Here is an 18,236-nt window from a genome sequence, read left to right as displayed (position 1 = left end):
CAGGCCTTTTCTTTCATTGAATTCACTGCCAGACCAAAGTTTCCTGAGGCACTCATTTTCAGGCCCAGGTAATTATAGGACAGGGTGTGTTCTAGGGTGGTGTTTTCTAGACTGAACATGTGTCTGCTTTCCTGAGATCTCGCCTTTTTTTGGAAGATCATTATTTTAGATTTTGTATGGTTTACTGTCAGGGCCCAGTTCTGGAAGTACTGCTCTAGCAGGTCCAGATGCTGTTCATTGGGCGACAGCAGCACCAGGTCATCTGCATAGAGGAGGAATTTAACTTCCATCTTGTTTAGTGTTAGGCCAGGGGCTGTAGATTGTTCCAATAACACCGCTAACTCATTTATATAGATATAAATAGAGTAGGGGACAAGGTACATGAGGCGACATGGCTCAGGCAGTAAGAGCAGTCGTCTGGCAGTTGGAGGGTTGCCGGTTCGATCCCCCGCCCGGGCTGTGTCAAAGTGTCCCTGAGCAAGACACCTAACCCCCAAATGCTCCTGACGAGCTGGTCGGCGCCTTGCAGTCAATCGCCGTCGGTGTGTGAGTGTGTGTATGAATGGGTGAATGAGAAGCATCAAGTGTACAGCGCTTTGGATAAAGGCGCTATATAAATGCCAACCATTCACCATTCACCATACATCCCTGCCTAACACCTTGCCCTTGAGTGAAGAGAATAGTCCTTTTATTGCCAATTTTTATTCCGCATTTATTATTTGTATAAATTGATTTAATTATGTCATATACTTTACCCCCTACACTGCTTTGGATAATTTTATAATATAAATCTTCCTGCCAAATTGAATCAAATGTTTTTTTAAATCAATAGAGCATGCAAAAAAAATTATTTTCTTTTGTTGGTGTACGTGCTGATTAATTTGGGTTTGTAGGGTGTAAATATGATCAGTAGTTCTGTGATTTGGTAGAAAGCCAATTTGTCCTTTACTCAAGACATTGTGTTCAGTAAGGAAGGCCAGTATTCTGGCGTTAATAATACTGCAGAAAACCTTCCCCAGATTACTGCTTACACAAATGCCTCGGTAGTTATTTGGGTCTAGTTTGTCTCCACTCTTGTGTATTGGGGAAATAAGCCCCCAGCTCCAGTTCTCAGGGAAGCAGCCAGCTTGGAGAACGAGATTGAACAATTTGAGCAGGGCCAGCTGCAGCTCAGCGGTGCTGTGTTTAAGCATCTCTGTCCTGATGCTGTCATGGCCACAAGCTTTTCTTGGTTTCAGTTTTTTAATTTGGTCTTCTAATTCTTTAATTGAGATTTGGTAGTAAAGTTGGTTATATAAGATTGTTTTTGATAGTTGATTCTAGGATTTTTCGCTTTTCTTTGATTTTGCTCTGCTCAAATTGAGATTGTTTGGTGATATTTGTTTATATAAGTTTTTCAAAATGTGTTTTCCAGGTATTACAGTCTTGTATAGCCAGATTTTGTGTGCTCCTGTTGCTCAATTTGTGCCATTGTTCCCAGAAATGATTTTTTTCAATAGAATCCTCAATTTCTCTGAGGGTGTGATGATAATGATTAAATGTATTGTGTCTTAAAATCTTTTTATATTCTCTCAGTGTTTCAGTGTAGTTTTGATGATTTTCCAAATTGTGTGGTTCATGGTGTTTTTGGTTGGACAAGTGTCTTAATTTTTTTCTGACACTTCTGCAGTCCTCATCAAACCAGGTCTTGGGGTCTCAGGCCAGACGTTTTTGAGACCTGCTTTGTTGGCTGATTTATGATATATTTTGTTAATTTGGGTTACAGCCATATTTATGCCAGATTGGTTTGGTTGGAATGTTTTTGAGAGAAAGTTGTAAATAAGGTTTGTAGTCTCCGGTGACAGAGGATGTTCTGAAAATGTGGCTGTTGCCAGCAGAATCCACGATATCATTCTCTGATCCTGTTCTGGCACTTAAATCTCCGATCAGTAGGACATTAACCTGGGCCTGGTAATGCCTGATCTCGGAATGGAGAATTTCAAATAAATTGTCTTGGAAGTATGGTGACTCTAAAGGGGGAATGTAGGCCGCACAAATGTATATGTCATTATTACACTCAGTGGTGTTTTTGTTTAATTTTAGCCACATATATGTTGGTTTTCTTTCCATTTCAAATAGATTGGATGATAGTTCCTCTTTGTACCATATCACCACCCCTCCTGAGTCTCTGCCATGTTTAATAGTGTTATGTTTTAGGGATGGAAGTAAAATTTCTCGATAGTTTGGGGGACAGTGAGTGTTTGTGTTGTCATGGCACCATGTCTCTAAAAGAACTATGATGTCATGACCAGATATGTGTGTGTGGAATTCCGAATTTGTGGTTTTAATTCCAAATGTCGATGAATACAAACCCTGAATATTCCAAGAGCTAATCAGTTTTGATCTCATTTTCTATAAAATTTCATTTGTTATAGATCTGTACAATAAAAAGCAATACAGACAAATCAAGAAGTAACAACAAAGGAACAAGTGGTAAAAAAATAGGTTATATATGCATATACATACATATACATACACACATACATATAGATCTATATATATATATATATACATTCATATACATACATATACATATACATACATGCATACATACACATACACACACCCTTTTTTCTTCTTTTTTTAATATATATGTATGGATATACTTATCCTATAATTCTACAGATGAGCTGTAATAATTGCCTCACCTCTCCATAGTCTGGAGAATCTGGGTGGTTCCTCCCAGACAGTACCTGGGCGTAGGTGGGCTGTGTGTTAGGGGGTGCTGTGACCTGCACTCTGTTGTGCTGTGCTCCACCGTAGTAGGCTGTGCCAGATGTTGTCTCCAGGCCAGTTGGGGTGATGTGTGACTTTAACTCCCGTCAGTGTAGCGCAGTCTGTGGTGATGGCTCGGCTTATGTTGTTGATTAGTTCAGAAGGGACGTCTTTCCGAGGCAGTAAAGTGGAGATGGTGATGTTGGCTGTGGGGAACTCCCTGCATGCTTTTTGGGCCACCTTTGCTGAGGGCTGAGCTGCTCTCAGTCTGTGATGTGCAGTCTGTGGTCTGTAGTGATTCTGAGGGCTGAGCTGCTCTCAGTCTGTGGTGTGCAGTCTGTGGTCTGTGAGCAGCTCATCTCTGAGACTGAGGATCTCTGTGTCTCTCTGCTCCAGGTCCTCCTTTAAATCCCTCAGTTCTGCTCTTAGGGCCTCATTTTCCTTACAGAGATCAGTTGTGCTCTCTTCTAGTTGTTCCATTTTTGTCCGGGTTTCCTCTTTGAATTGGGTAAATTCAGTTGTGAGTCTCTGAATACTGTTTGTCTCTGGCAGTTTACTCTCTCATTTCAATTAATTCTACCTCTAGGAGGGATAGGCAGTCCTGGATGCGCTGTACAGACAGCGGTGTTCTGGGTGTGGCAGGGCTGTGAGTGGCTGTGAGTGTGCTGGAGGAGGCTGGCTGGGCAGGGCTGGGCACTGTGTGTGTCAGGGAGGCTGATACGGTCACACTGGGAGCAGATGGGGCTTTATAGGGCACAGAGGATTTCTTCTGTTCAACTTCATGTTTTAGTCTCTGAAAGTTAGTCTCAAACTGCTGTAATTTTAATTCAGATCCTTGAATCATGACAGTACCGTTGTTTTATATATTGATGTTAAATTTGGGGGTGGTGTCTAGGTACAATTGCCTCATTGTTTTATTGCCGCCCATTTTCATGTTTTTATCATCTGCACGGAGAGCAGAATGCCAGGCTTCTGGGTGCTCTGTGTAGAACAGCAGGTCTGATTTCACCTCTCTCTCATTCAGCACAGTAAACTCTGCTCTGAGCGTCTCTGGAGTCTCTTTCAGGAGCCTAGCTTTGTGCCTCTTTCTCCCTGTTTCACTGCTGACTTCTTCAGGGTAGCTGATTGCTAGGTTACGCAAGCTCCGCCCACTATTCTGCTGTAGAAATGTATCCATTTTCAACTGTCAAAATGTCTGCTGCTCACTCACTCTAGCTGCAGGCTAACTGGATTAGCTATTTGACTAATCAGATTATTAATTATATAAAGAAACCTACCTTCCTATTTACTTTATCCAGGTTATTTTGTTCCTGTCTTTCCTCCTGTCTCCTTTTCATTCATTGGATGTCCTTTTATTGTGGTTTTCTCTGATTTGTCCCACTTCTCCTGTTGTGGCAGGCAACAGTTCTGTGGCCGTTGGGCTAGCTAGCTATGTTTTCTTTCTGTAATATTTTGCCCCCTTTTTTGGTTTGATGCTAAGTTCCTTTTAGTGTTAAAGTTACTCAAGTTGTTCCTGAGCTTTTTAGATTTGATTTAAGGTATTGCTTTTCATTGTACGTAACTAAAAAACAACAAAATTCAATGAAAGTTTAGCAGATCATAATCATGAGCTCTCTCTTTGTCAGTCTCCCTCTCTCTCTCTCTCTCTCTCTCTCTCTCACCCTGACCCCTCTCTCTCTCTCTCTCTCTCTCACCCTGACCCCTCTCTCTCTCTCTCTCTCTCTCTCTCTCTCTCTCACCCTGACCCCTCTCTCTCTCTCTCTCTCTCTCTCTCTCTCACCCTGACCCCTCTCTCTCTCTCTCTCACCCTGACCCCTCTCTCTCTCTCTCTCTCTCACCCTGACCCCTCTCTCTCTCTCTCTCTCTCTCTCTCTCTCTCTCTCTCTCTCTCACCCTGACCCCTCTCTCTCTCTCTCTCACCCTGACCCCTCTCTCTCTCTCTCTCTCTCTCTCTCTCACCCTGACCCCTCTCTCTCTCTCTCTCTCTCTCACCCTGACCCCTCTCTCTCTCTCTCTCTCTCACCCTGACCCCTCTCTCTCTCTCTCTCTCTCTCTCTCACCCTGACCCCTCTCTCTCTCTCTCTCTCTCTCTCTCTCTCTCACCCTGACCCCTCTCTCTCTCTCTCTCACCCTGACCCTGACCCCTCTCTCTCTCTCACCCTGACCTCTCTCTCTCTCTCACTCTGACCCCTCTCTCTCTCTCTCTCTCTCTCTCACCCTGACCCTTCTCTCTCTCTCACTCTGACCCCTCTCTCTCTCTCACCCTGACCCCTCTCTCTCTCTCTCTCTCTCTCTCTCTCTCACCCTGACCCCTCTCTCTCTCTCACCCTGACCCCTCTCTCTCTCTCACCCTGACCCTTCTCTCTCTCTCACTCTGACCCCTCTCTCTCTCTCTCTCTCTCTCTCTCACCCTGACCCTTCTCTCTCTCTCACTCTGACCCCTCTCTCTCTCTCACCCTGACCCCTCTCTCTCTCTCTCTCTCTCTCTCTCTCACCCTGACCCCTCTCTCTCTCTCACCCTGACCCTCTCTCTCTCTCTCACCCTGACCCCTCTCTCTCTCTCACCCTGACCTCTCTCTCTCTCTCTCTCTCTCTCTCTCTCTCTCTCTCTCTCTCACCCTGACCCTTCTCTCTCTCTGTCTCCCACAGAAAATGGACAAAAACAAAGATGGAGTCGTCACTTTGGAAGAATTCATTTTAGCATGCCAGGAGGTTTGTTTAAAAATGTAGATCTCATTCTCTGTCTCTCTCTCTCTCTGTCTCTCTGTCTCTCTCTCTCTCTGTCTCTCTGTCTCTCCCTCTCTCTTCCTCCCACTTCATCTCATTAGCACAAGAAGCAGCGACTATGATTACAGCAGTATCCATAAAAACAGCAAATGCCATGAAACATAATTCACTGCTTCTACAAAAAAAGTAACAATTAAGTAAGGGAAATCATCTAAATGATAGATTTTTTACTGTCATTTTTACAAAAATATTGAACTTCAACTTAATTGAACTTAATAGCTTCATATGTCAATGAATAGCATGAATACTTAAGTTGGTTCAGCATTATTAAGCTTTTAAATATTAAATATGGAGGAAACCAACATTGGATTCACTGTGTTAGTCTGGAAATGATACCTCATAGCATTTACTGCATATTAGCCCCAGCAGAAATGACTCTGTGCGAATGTTCACTTCATGCTTTGAATGATTATTTTGTAATATTGCCCTCTGGTGGTGACTGTGGTAAAAACATGTGACGTGTGGTCTCATTCATGTGCTCTTTTCCTGCAGGATGACACCATGATGAGATCACTGCAGCTCTTTGAGAATGTGATGTAGAGAGAGGGAGGGAGGGAGGGAGGGAGGGAGAGAGGGAGGGAGAGGGAGAGAGAGAGAGAGAGGGGGGGGGGAGTATTTGGTTTGCATTCAGAATCCTGGATAGTCTGCCTCCCTCTTACTCAAAAATGTCCCTGTGTGTGTGTGTGTGTGTGTGTGTGTGTGTGTGTTTGAGTGTGAATGTGCATGTGCGTGTCTGTATCCCTCTCTCTCTGTTCTGCTGATGTTGTAATAAGTGAGAGCGCCCTCTTGTGGATGCTGGTCGAACTCAAAATCAACAAAGTCCCAACAGGGAAAATCCCATCTACAGAGACTCCCCTCTAGCTGCGGATACCTGGAACTGTGTCTCTGTGGCTCCCCCTAGCTGTGAATACCTGGAACTGCTTTTGCAGTATTTCTCCGCTCTACTGGAGTTTGATCTCATTGCCAATCAGTCGCATGTCTCACCTGCAGGAGGAGGATACCTTCCGTTAAGGGGACTGACCTTTCAACTCATGGGAGATTTTTAAAAAATACAGTAAATGTTTCAAGAGTAATATCTATATATTTATTTATTTGTTTGTCCTTGTGGACCACTGATATAAGGAAACATGTTGTCAGGTTTTATAATGTCCAATTATTGTTGTTTGTGTTGTAATAATCTTGTAATTGTTCTTGAGGCATTTTTTCTGTGTCTCTGTCGCCCTCTGTGGAAGCAGGGAGCACAACTTCCTCGTCTCTTAGTGTTTATGTGTTGTAGCTTCTTATACCCTATCTGTTACACCTTACAAAATTCTTCACATACATTCTCTACCACACTCACACACACACACACGCACACACGCACACATATACACACACACACACACACACACACAGCTTTATAAAGCTATTTGTGTTGCAGTGTAATCTTTGTCAGTCGGTAAAATGTGTCCTGCAAGAGATGAAGAGAGAGAGAGAAAGATGGAGAGAGAGAGATGAGAGAAACAGAGAGAGATTGAGAGAGACAGATGGAGAGGCAGAGAGAGAGATGGAGAATGAGAGACATATATATAGAGAGAGACAGAAAGAATGAGAGAGACAGATATATAGAGGGAGAGAGAGAGACAGAGAGATAAAGAGAGAGAGAGACAGAGAGACAGATAGAGAGAGATATAGAGGGAGAGAGAGACCAAGAGATAAATAGAGAGAGAGACGGAGATAGAGAGAGAGACAGAGAGATAAAGAGAGAGAGACAGAGATAGAGAGAGATAAAGAGAGAGAGAGAGACCGAGAGATAAATAGAGAGACGGAGATAGAGAGAGAGAAGAGATAGAGAGACAGAGAGATAAAGAGAGAGAGAGAGACAGAGATAGAGACAGACAGAGAGAGAGACGAGGCCATAGGGGATTGGCACTCAAAGTTGACCCTCTGTGCCAGTAGTTGAGGTGCTGCTGGGTTTCCTTTCTACCTGGTAGTTAATAAATTGATTCATGCCACTGAATGGCCTGTTTAACTCCCCTGGAGCGTCAGGTGTAGATCAGTCCTTATTACAGGGAGGTCTGAAGAGCAGCACTGGGCCTGGGTTTAGGGTTAGGGGTCAGGGTCAGGGTCAGGGGTCAGGGTTAGGTTTGATGGTTACGCTTCATGCCTCCTGCACATCACCCCTCCCCCCAGCAGGAGGGGGCAGTGAGGCAAGGAGCTGCTGTGTTCTGTCTTATTAAATCAGCCAGTCAGTGAATCAGTCAGTCAGCCAGTCAGTGAATCAGCCAGTCAGCCAGTCAGTGAATCAGCCAGTCAGCCAGTCAGTGAATCAGCCAGTAAGCCAGTCAGTGAATCAGTCAGTCAGCCAGTCAGTGAATCAGTCAGTCAGCCAGTCAATGAATTAGTCAGTCAGCCAGTCAGCCAGTCAGTGAATCAGTCAGTCATCCAGTCAGTGAATCAGTCAGTCAGCCAGTCAGTGAATCAGTCAGTCAGTCAGTCAGCCAGTCAGTGAATCAGTCAGTCATCCATTCAGTGAATCAGTCAGTCAGCCAGTCTGTGAATCAGTCAGTGAATCGGACAGTGAATCAGTCAGTGAGCCAGTCTGTGAATCAGTCAGTGAATCGGACAGTGAATCAGTCAGTGAGCCAGGCAGTGAATCACCCAGACAGTCAGTCAGTCTATTTTTATTGCTCCAAGAAAAATGACTGCTTGTCATTCAAAGCTTTCTAACTACTTTTTGACCTGTGTACAATTAGGGGGTTAGTGCTGAGCAAAAGGTTGTGAAGTTTTAAATCTGGATTTAAACCATTTAAACTGAACCAGATTCTGTTTCCTGTGCAAGCTTGGCTCATGACGATAAACTGTGCGTTCTGTTCCTCCCCCGCCCCAGAGCATACTGACTGATTCACTGACTGACTGACTGAGTGAGTCACTGACTGACTGACAAACAAACAGATAGACAGACAGACGGACAGGCAGACGGACAGACAGACAGATAAACAGACAGACAGACAGGCAGGCAGACAGACAGGCAAATAAACAGACAGATAGACAGACAGACAGGCGGACTGTGCATCATTTTCTGCTGTAATGCTGTATAAAGGATATTTAACAATAAACTTTTTTCTGTCTCTACAGGCAGTGCAATGCATACTTCTCAGTTTCATTAATTAATTAATTCATTCATTCATTATCCTAACCCACTTATCCTGATCAGGGTCGCAGGGGGGCTGGAGCCTATCCCAGCATACATTGGGCGAAAGGCAGGAATACACCCTGGACAGGTCGCCAGTCCATCGCAGGGTACACACACCATTCACTCACACACTCATACCTATGGGCAATTTAGACTCTCCAATCAGCCTAACCTGCATGTCTTTGGACTGTGGGAGGAAACCCACGCAGACACGGGGAGAACATGCAAACTCCGCAGAGAGGCCCCAGCCGACGGGGATTCAAAACCCAGGACCTCCTTGCTGTGAGGCAGCAGTGCTACCCACTGCACCATCCGTGCTACCTTTCTCAGTTTCATAAAATGTGTTTTATGTTTTATTTGTTTTATTTGTGTTTTATTTTTTTCTTTGTGTTTTATTTGTGTTTCCCTTCATCACAATGTGGCACAACACCACAGGACAGTACAGAGTGTTTAAATATGGGATGTAAATGTGGGAGCATCTTAGTCAGTCAGGGTTTGACCCGATGTGGCGGGTTCAGACCCGACGTGGTCTTCATACTCACATGAACTGTGCTCCACTTCACCGGGCTCGCTACAGCCATAGAAACATCGCCCCGTTGTTCCAGCGTCGAAACAGCATCTATAATAAATACCAGCTCTCCTCATAATATCTTGCTTCATCAGGACCGTTACAGACTCGATAAACGAAAACTACGTTTCCACCCATCCAGCGGATGGGGTCTTGCCTCCGCTCGGAAACCCGGCCAATGGTAACTGGACCCCAGTTTAGGCTGCTCCAACGGCTCCAACCATTGGTGCGCTGCACTTAAGCCCCTCCCACAATCTCGGCCGGGGCGTGTCTGCTCCGAAAACGGGTTAGTGTGTCTCCGAGCGTGGGAGAGATCATATCAGTTCAGCGTCCCGGCTAGAAGGTCTGAAAAGCGAGGTATGAACGGAATGGACATGGAGCAGATGGGACCACAGAACTTCCTTTATGGTGAGAGCCACGTGTATAGCTTTTCTTCTTAAATACTGTGTCCTGCTAGCGGAATGTCTGCTTTCTAGCTAAACGCAGTCAGTACGTCGCTTAGTATCTTGCTCACTTCCAGTAACTAGCTAGCTAACAAAGGCAACTTTTCTAGCCAATTTTTTTTATTGTGGTTAGCACACTAGCTAGATGGCCAATATTCTTGTTCAATCGATGACTAACGTTACTGAAGCGACGCAGTATCGTGGGTAATCTTTACTCGCTTCCAATGGCTAAGATGGGGAGAAGCAAGCTTGTAAAAGGGTATATCCATTGCGCTAGCGAATAGCCCAAACAACACCTCGTGTAAAATTGCACCCTAGTTATCTGTGTTCTAATAAATCTGCTATTTCTGTCCGTTCCGTTTGCATGATTAGAGTCGCACCGCGCGAGTTTGCAGGATTTGGAAATGTGCGAAGTAGCCGGCATGCTGTACTGAGTCCGTGCTGTGTTGGCCGTGTCTGAACACGTGTGTAGCAGGCCGCGTGCCGGGCCCGGGCCTCGCCTAAATGCAGGACCTGGGGTAACAGGCTGTCGGTCACACTCCACTCGGTCTGGAATTTTAGACGTTCTTTACCAGTTCAATTTGAGTTAAGTAATCCAACATTTTGTTTATTAACAGAATAAGAGTGGTAACGCTAGCCGGCAGGGTTGCGCACTTAAAAAGCAGTTTTTAGTTCACACGCTCTGTGTCTAACTTAATGCGTGTATCTGCAAACACAACAGTTTTCTGCCAGTTTCTCCCTGCTTGTATGAATATGCTGTAATGCGTTGCGTGTCTCACATTACTGGTCGGGTTCAACATTTCTCGAACCACCAGCAACCATTTATAAAGTCGACGTGTGACTGGCAGCCGAAGAGGTTAGATTATGTCGACTACTTACGTGAATACATCGGGTTTTATTTGGTCGGAGGAGGGTGCCGCCACCGTCACGGAAGCACGTGGTTGTGGTTGCGGCTCGGGGTTTTTTTTCTCAGACTAAATAACCACGTGGCACTACTGGGTTTATCAAGGTCGGCCCATATCCCAATACATGTTGCATTACCGTCATCTCGGTTAGACTGTTAGGACTGCGGCACTGATCCCCCCCTTTCACTGATACTTACTGTCCCGGTCCTGTCCCAGGCTGTGAGCTGAAAGCTGGTAAAGATGTGACCTTTAACCCCGAGGATGACGAGTTTGAGCATCAGCTGTCCCTGAGAATGGTGAGTGGGCCTCCTCAGCTTCTGTGTGATGTCAGCAGTGACGTGTGTGTGTGTGTGTGTGTGTGTGTCTCTCTCTCAGGTGTCTCCTCTCTCCCCAGGTGTGTGTGTGTCTCAGGTGTGTGTGTGTGTGTGTGTGTGTGTGTGTGTGTGTGTCTCAGGTGTCTCTTCTCTCCCCAGGTGTGTGTGTGTGTGTGTGTGTGTGTGTCTGTCTCAGGTGTCTCCTCTCTCCCCAGGTGTGTGTGTGTGTGTCTCAGGTGTCTCTTCTCTCCCCAGGTGTGTGTGGACTCCAGCACTAAGGACGAGCTGCATGTGGTGGAGGTCGAAGGTCATGACTCCGAGGGTCAGGAGGTGAAGGCCATCATGGCCACGCTGAAACCGTCCTCTCTACCCAGCGTGAGTCTCTCACACACACACACACACACCGTCCTCTACCCTGCGTCAGTCTCACACACTCTCTCTCCCTCTCTCTGTAGGTCACGTAAAATGTCCTGGAAAATAATGTGTGTGTGTGTTGCAGGTGTGTCTGGGTGGGTTTGAGATCTCTCCCCCGGCTGTGTTCAGACTCAAGTCCGGATCTGGCCCCGTCCATATCAGCGGGCAGCATCTCATCAGTAAGTGTACCTGCTCTGCATAGAGCCAGAATGGAGGGGTTTACCTGCTCTGCATAGAGCCAGAATGGAGGGGTTTACCTGCTCTGCATAGAGCCAGAATGGAGGGGTTTACCCGCTCTGCATAGAGCCAGAATGGAGGGGTTTACCTGCTCTGCATAGAGCCAGAATGGAGGGGTTTACCCGCTCTGCATAGAGCCATAATGGAGGGGTTTACCCGCTCTGCATAGAGCCAGAATGGAGGGGTTTACCCGCTCTGCATAGAGCCAGAATGGAGGGGTTTACCCGCTCTGCATAGAGCTGGAATGGAGGGGTTTACCTGCTCTGCATAGATCCAGAATGGAGGGGTTTACATGCTCTGCATAGAGCCAGAATGGAGGGGTTTACCCGCTCTGCATAGAGCTGGAATGGGCTCACCCCACCCCTCTCTCAGTGGCAGATGCTGACCAGTCCTTTGATGAAGATGAAGATGAGGATGATGAGGAGGTCAAAATGTCCACTAAGAGGCCGGCTGTACTGTCTGTGTTCAAACCCCAGGTGAGCACACACATGCACACGCACATACACATGCATACACACGCACACATGCCTACACACGCACACATGCATACGCACTGCTCACACTTGCATACACTCGCACATGCATACACACTGCTCACACACACACAAGCGCATGCATACACACTGTTCTCTCTCACACACACACACACACACACACACACACACACACACATTGTCATGACCTGATGTTGTATCTGACCCGTTTCCCCCCCCCCCAGAAAAAGATGAAGATGGATGAAGAGGCGGAAGAGGAGGAGGATGATGATGATGAAGAGTAAGTGCGGGTCTGTTCTTGAGGATTGAGGGATTCCTGTTCTCCTGTCTGGTGTCCTAATGCGTGTTCCCTCTGCAGTGATGATGATGATGAGGATGATGAGGAGGAGGAGGAGGAGGAGGAAGAGGAGGAAGAAGACTCCCCAGTGAAGGTAGCAATCTGACCAGTCACCAGGGTAACGGTGTTCCGGGTATTAGCTGGGTTACCAGGGTAACGGTGTTAGTGGGGTTACCTGGGTAACAGTGTTTCGGGTGTTAGCAGGGTTACCAGGGTAACTGTCTCTGCCTCTGCCTCATGCTGCAGCCCAAGAAGGCTCAGCCCAAGAGCCCCGCCCAGAACGGAAAAACCCCCAATGCAGCAGCAGCCACGCCCACAGTGAAACAAAACGCCAAGGTGCGCTCAATCTCCCACAATGCTCTGCTCTGCCCTCGCACTGTGTAGTGAGCAATGTTTCAGTGCGTGTGGTTAGTGGTGTGTATTAGTGTGATACAGTGGTGTGTGTGTGAATAGTGTGTATTAGTGTGATAGTGGTGTGTGTGTGGATAGTGTGTATTAGTGTGATACGGTGGTGTGTGTGAATAGTGTGTATTGGTGTGATGCAGTGGTGTGTGTGTGTATTAGTGTGATACAGTGGTGTGTGTGTGGATAGTGTGTATTAGTGTGATACAGTATTGTGTGGATAGTGTGTATTAGTGTGATACAGGTGGTGTGTGGATAGTGTGTATTAGTGTGATACGGTGGTGTGTGTGAATAGTGTGTATTAGAGCAATACAGTAGTGTGTGGATAGTGTGTATTAGTGTGATACGGTGGTGTGTGTGGATAGTGTGTATTGGTGTGATACAGTGGTGTGTATGTGGATAGTGTGTATTAGTGTGATACAGTGGTTTGTGTGTGGATAGTGTGTATTAGTGTGATACAGTGGTGTGTATGTGGATAGTGTGTATTAGTGTGATACAGTGGTGTGTATGTGGATAGTGTGTATTAGTGTGATAGTGGTGTGTGTGTGTGTGTGGATAGTGTGTATTAGTGTGATACAGTGGTGTGTGTATGTGGATAGTGTGTATTAGTGTGATACAGTGGTGTGTGTATGTGGATAGTGTGTATTAGTGCGTTTCTGGATTTGTAGGCGAAGACCCCCGATGCCAAAACCCCCGATGCCAAGGGCAAAGCAGGAAAGGGCCCGAAAACACCACAGACCCCCCGCACCCCCCCACCATGGAGGAGATCCAGAACAAAATGATGGCCAATGTTGAGAAGGTGAGAGAGCGAGAGAGCGCCCGAGTGAGAGAGTGCCCCAGTGAGAGTGAGAGCGCCCCAGTGAGAGAGTGAGAGAGCGCCCCAGTGAGAGAGTGAGAGAGCGCCCCAGTGAGAGAGTGAGAGAGCGCCCCAGTGAGAGAGTGAGAGAGCGCCCCAGTGAGAGAGCGCCCCAGTGAGAGAGTGAGAGAGAGAGCGCCCCAGTGAGAGAGTGAGAGAGCGCCCCAGTGAGAGAGTGAGAGAGCGCCCCAGTGAGAGAGTGAGAGCGCCCAGTGAGAGAGTGAGAGAGCGCCCCAGTGAGAGAGAGAGAGAGAGCGCCCCAGTGAGAGAGAGAGAGAGCGCCCCAGTGAGAGAGAGAGAGAGCGCGCCCCAGTGAGAGAGAGAGAGAGCGCGCCCCAGTGAGAGAGAGAGAGAGCGCGCCCCAGTGAGAGAGAGAGAGAGAGAGCGCCCCAGTGAGAGAGAGAGAGAGCGCCCCAGTGAGAGAGCGCCCCAGTGAGAGAGTGAGAGAGCGCCCCAGTGAGAGAGTGAGAGAGCGCCCCAGTGAGAGAGTGAGAGAGCGCCCCAGTGAGAGAGTGAGAGAGCGCCCCAGTGAGAGTGAGAGAGCGCCCCAGTGAGAGAGTGAGAGAGCGCCCCAGTGAGAGAGCGCCCCAGTGAGAGAGCGCCCCAGTGAGAGAGTGAGAGAGCGCCCCAGTGAGAGAGTGAGAGAGCGCCCCAGTGAGAGAGTGAGAGAGCGCCCCAGTGAGAGAGAGAGAGAGAGCGCGCCCCAGTGAGAGAGAGAGAGAGCGCGCCCCAGTGAGAGAGAGAGAGCGCCCCAGTGAGAGAGAGAGAGCGCCCCAGTGAGAGAGTGAGAGAGCGCCCCAGTGAGAGAGTGAGAGAGCGCCCGAGTGAGAGAGCGCCCCAGTGAGAGAGTGAGAGAGCGCCCCAGTGAGAGAGTGAGAGAGCGCCCCAGTGAGAGAGTGAGAGAGCGCCCCAGTGAGAGAGTGAGAGAGCGCCCCAGTGAGAGAGTGAGAGAGCGCCCCAGTGAGAGAGTGAGAGAGCGCCCAGTGAGAGAGTGAGAGAGCGCCCCAGTGAGAGAGTGAGAGAGCGCCCCAGTGAGAGAGTGAGAGAGCGCCCAGTGAGAGAGTGAGAGAGCGCCCCAGTGAGAGAGTGAGAGAGCGCCCCAGTGAGAGAGTGAGAGAGCGCCCCAGTGAGAGAGTGAGAGAGCGCCCCAGTGAGAGAGAGAGAGCGCCCCAGTGAGAGAGAGAGAGCGCCCAGTGAGAGAGAGAGAGCGCCCCAGTGAGAGAGAGAGAGCGCCCCAGTGAGAGAGAGAGAGCGCCCCAGTGAGAGAGAGCGCCCCAGTGAGAGAGAGAGAGCGCGCCCCAGTGAGAGAGAGAGCGCGCCCCAGTGAGAGTGAGAGCGCCCCAGTGAGAGAGAGCGCCCCAGTGAGAGAGTGAGAGCGCCCCAGTGAGAGAGTGAGAGCGCCCCAGTGAGAGAGAGCGCCCCAGTGAGAGAGTGAGAGAGCGCCCAGTGAGAGTGAGAGAGAGCGCCCCAGTGAGAGAGTGAGAGCGCCCCAGTGAGAGAGTGAGAGCGCCCCAGTGAGAGAGCGCCCCAGTGAGAGAGCGCCCCAGTGAGAGAGCGCCCCAGTGAGAGAGCGCCCCAGTGAGAGAGATGGCCCCAGTGAGAGAGTGAGAGAGCGCCCCAGTGAGAGAGAGCGCCCCAGTGAGAGAGAGCGCCCCAGTGAGAGAGCGCCCCAGTGAGAGAGCGCCCAGTGAGAGAGCGCCCCAGTGAGAGAGCGCCCCAGTGAGAGAGCGCCCAGTGAGAGAGCGCCCCAGTGAGAGAGCGCCCCAGTGAGAGAGATGGCCCCAGTGAGAGAGAGCGCCCCAGTGAGAGAGTGAGAGCGCCCTAGTGAGAGAGTGAGAGAGCGCCCCAGTGAGAGAGAGAGAGAGCGCCCCAGTGAGAGAGAGAGAGAGCGCCCCAGTGAGAGAGCGCCCAGTGAGAGAGCGCCCCAGTGAGAGAGCGCCCCAGTGAGAGAGTGAGAGCGCCCCAGTGAGAGAGTGAGAGCGCCCCAGTGAGAGAGTGAGAGAGCGCCCCAGTGAGAGAGAGAGAGCGCCCCAGTGAGAGAGAGAGCGCCCCAGTGAGAGAGTGAGAGCGCCCCAGTGAGAGTGAGAGAGCGCCCCAGTGAGAGAGTGAGAGCGCCCCAGTGAGAGTGAGAGAGCGCCCCAGTGAGAGAGAGTGAGAGCGCCCCAGTGAGAGAGAGTGAGAGCGCCCCAGTGAGAGAGTGAGAGCGCCCCAGTGAGAGAGTGAGAGCGCCCCAGTGAGAGAGTGAGAGCGCCCCAGTGAGAGAGTGAGAGCGCCCCAGTGAGAGAGTGAGAGCGCCCCAGTGAGAGAGTGAGAGCGCCCCAGTGAGAGAGAGTGAGAGCGCCCCAGTGAGAGAGAGTGAGAGCGCCCAGTGAGAGAGAGTGAGAGCGCCCCAGTGAGAGAGAGTGAGAGCGCCCCAGTGAGAGAGAGTGAGAGCGCCCCAGTGAGAGTGAGAGAGCGCCCCAGTGAGAGAGTGAGAGAGCGCCCCAGTGAGAGAGTGAGAGAGCGCCCCAGTGAGAGAGTGAGAGAGCGCCCCAGTGAGAGAGTGAGAGAGCGCCCCAGTGAGAGAGAGAGAGAGAGCGCCTAGTGAGAGTGAGAGCGCCCCAGTGAGAGAGTGAGAGAGCGCCCCAGTGAGAGAGCGCCCCAGTGAGAGAGCGCCCCAGTGAGAGAGCGCCCAGTGAGAGAGCGCCCCAGTGAGAGAGCGCCCCAGTGAGAGAGCGCCCCAGTGAGAGAGAGAGAGAGCGCCCCAGTGAGAGAGTGAGAGCGCCCCAGTGAGAGAGAGTGAGAGCGCCCCAGTGAGAGAGTGAGAGCGCCCAGTGAGAGAGTGAGAGCGCCCCAGTGAGAGAGAGTGAGAGCGCCCCAGTGAGAGAGAGTGAGAGCGCCCCAGTGAGAGAGAGTGAGAGCGCCCCAGTGAGAGAGTGAGAGCGCCCCAGTGAGAGAGAGTGAGAGCGCCCAGTGAGAGAGAGTGAGAGCGCCCCAGTGAGAGAGAGTGAGAGCGCCCCAGTGAGAGAGAGTGAGAGCGCCCAGTGAGAGAGAGTGAGAGAGCGCCCAGTGAGAGAGTGAGAGAGCGCCCCAGTGAGAGAGAGAGAGCGCCCCAGTGAGAGTGAGAGAGCGCCCCAGTGAGAGAGAGAGAGAGAGAGCGCCCCAGTGAGAGAGAGAGCGCCCCAGTGAGAGAGAGAGCGCCCCAGTGAGAGAGAGAGTGAGAGCGCCCCAGTGAGAGAGAGAGAGCGCCCCAGTGAGAGAGAGAGAGCGCCCCAGTGAGAGCGCCCCAGTGAGAGAGTGAGAGCGCCCGAGTGAGAGAGCGCCCCAGTGAGAGAGAGTGAGAGCGCCCCAGTGAGAGAGAGTGAGAGCGCCCCAGTGAGAGAGAGTGAGAGCGCCCCAGTGAGAGAGAGAGAGAGCGCCCCAGTGAGAGAGAGAGAGAGCGCCCCAGTGAGAGAGAGAGAGAGCGCCCCAGTGAGAGAGAGAGAGAGCGCCCCAGTGAGAGAGAGAGAGAGCGCCCCAGTGAGAGAGAGAGAGAGCGCCCCAGTGAGAGAGTGAGCGCCCAGTGAGAGAGAGAGCGCCCCAGTGAGAGAGTGAGAGAGCGCCCCAGTGAGAGAGAGTGAGAGCGCCCCAGTGAGAGAGAGTGAGAGCGCCCAGTGAGAGAGAGTGAGAGCGCCCCAGTGAGAGAGAGTGAGAGCGCCCCAGTGAGAGAGAGTGAGAGCGCCCCAGTGAGAGAGAGAGAGTGAGAGCGCCCCAGTGAGAGAGAGAGTGAGAGCGCCCCAGTGAGAGAGAGAGAGAGCGCCCCAGTGAGAGAGAGAGAGAGCGCCCCAGTGAGAGAGAGAGAGAGCGCCCCAGTGAGAGAGAGAGAGCGCCCCAGTGAGAGAGAGAGCGCCCCAGTGAGAGAGAGAGCGCCCCAGTGAGAGAGAGAGCGCCCCAGTGAGAGAGAGAGAGAGCGCCCCAGTGAGAGAGAGAGAGAGCGCCCCAGTGAGAGAGAGAGAGAGCGCCCCAGTGAGAGAGAGAGAGAGCGCCCCAGTGAGAGAGAGAGAGAGCGCCCCAGTGAGAGAGAGAGAGAGCGCCCCAGTGAGAGAGAGTGAGAGCGCCCCAGTGAGAGAGCGCCCCAGTGAGAGAGCGCCCCAGTGAGAGAGCGCCCCAGTGAGAGAGTGAGAGAGTGCCCCAGTGAGAGAGTGAGAGAGCGCCCCAGTGAGAGAGAGAGAGAGAGCGCCCCAGTGAGAGAGCGCCCAGTGAGAGAGTGAGAGAGCGCCCCAGTGAGAGAGAGAGAGCGCCCCAGTGAGAGAGAGAGAGCGCCCCAGTGAGAGAGTGAGAGCGCCCCAGTGAGAGTGAGAGAGCGCCCCAGTGAGAGAGCGCCCCAGTGAGAGAGAGAGAGAGCGCCCCAGTGAGAGAGAGAGAGAGAGAGAGAGAGAGAGAGAGCGCCCCAGTGAGAGAGTGACGCTGTGTCTGTCCCTGCAGGGTGTGATGCTCCCAAAGCTGCAGGTGAAGTTTGAGAATTACCTAAAGAACGCTTTCCAGGTGAAGGACACCAAGGTAACGGAATGGCTCCTTCCTCCGGACAGAAG

At 50.4% G+C, this 18,236-nt stretch overlaps 2 protein-coding genes across 4 annotated transcripts in view; both read left to right on the top strand.

Annotated features, from left to right (window-relative positions):
- LOC133132327 (Kv channel-interacting protein 1-like) overlaps positions 1 to 6,115 on the top strand; it is a 31,399-nt gene extending 25,284 nt beyond the window's left edge. For all 3 annotated transcript variants that reach the window (XM_061247673.1, XM_061247674.1, XM_061247675.1), the window contains exons 7-8: positions 5,404 to 5,466; positions 6,034 to 6,115. In XM_061247673.1, coding sequence (XP_061103657.1) covers positions 5,404 to 5,466; positions 6,034 to 6,081 — 111 coding nt within the window. In that variant the 3' untranslated portion in view covers positions 6,082 to 6,115. The remainder of the gene's footprint in view (positions 1 to 5,403; positions 5,467 to 6,033) is intronic.
- Positions 6,116 to 9,534: 3,419 nt separating this feature from the next.
- Positions 9,535 to 18,236, top strand: part of LOC133132326 (nucleophosmin-like) — a 9,282-nt gene continuing 580 nt past the window's right edge. Inside the window, 11 exon segments of the mRNA XM_061247672.1 lie at positions 9,535 to 9,692; positions 10,849 to 10,928; positions 11,202 to 11,321; positions 11,446 to 11,539; positions 11,970 to 12,073; positions 12,316 to 12,371; positions 12,450 to 12,522; positions 12,675 to 12,764; positions 13,499 to 13,582; positions 13,585 to 13,629; positions 18,130 to 18,204. Coding sequence (XP_061103656.1) covers positions 9,644 to 9,692; positions 10,849 to 10,928; positions 11,202 to 11,321; positions 11,446 to 11,539; positions 11,970 to 12,073; positions 12,316 to 12,371; positions 12,450 to 12,522; positions 12,675 to 12,764; positions 13,499 to 13,582; positions 13,585 to 13,629; positions 18,130 to 18,204 — 870 coding nt within the window. The 5' untranslated portion in view covers positions 9,535 to 9,643.

Source organism: Conger conger, chromosome 7 (assembly GCF_963514075.1).
Source record: "Conger conger chromosome 7, fConCon1.1, whole genome shotgun sequence".
Taxonomy (NCBI): Eukaryota; Metazoa; Chordata; class Actinopteri; order Anguilliformes; family Congridae; genus Conger; species Conger conger.
This window is presented reverse-complemented; position numbering and strand designations above follow the sequence as displayed.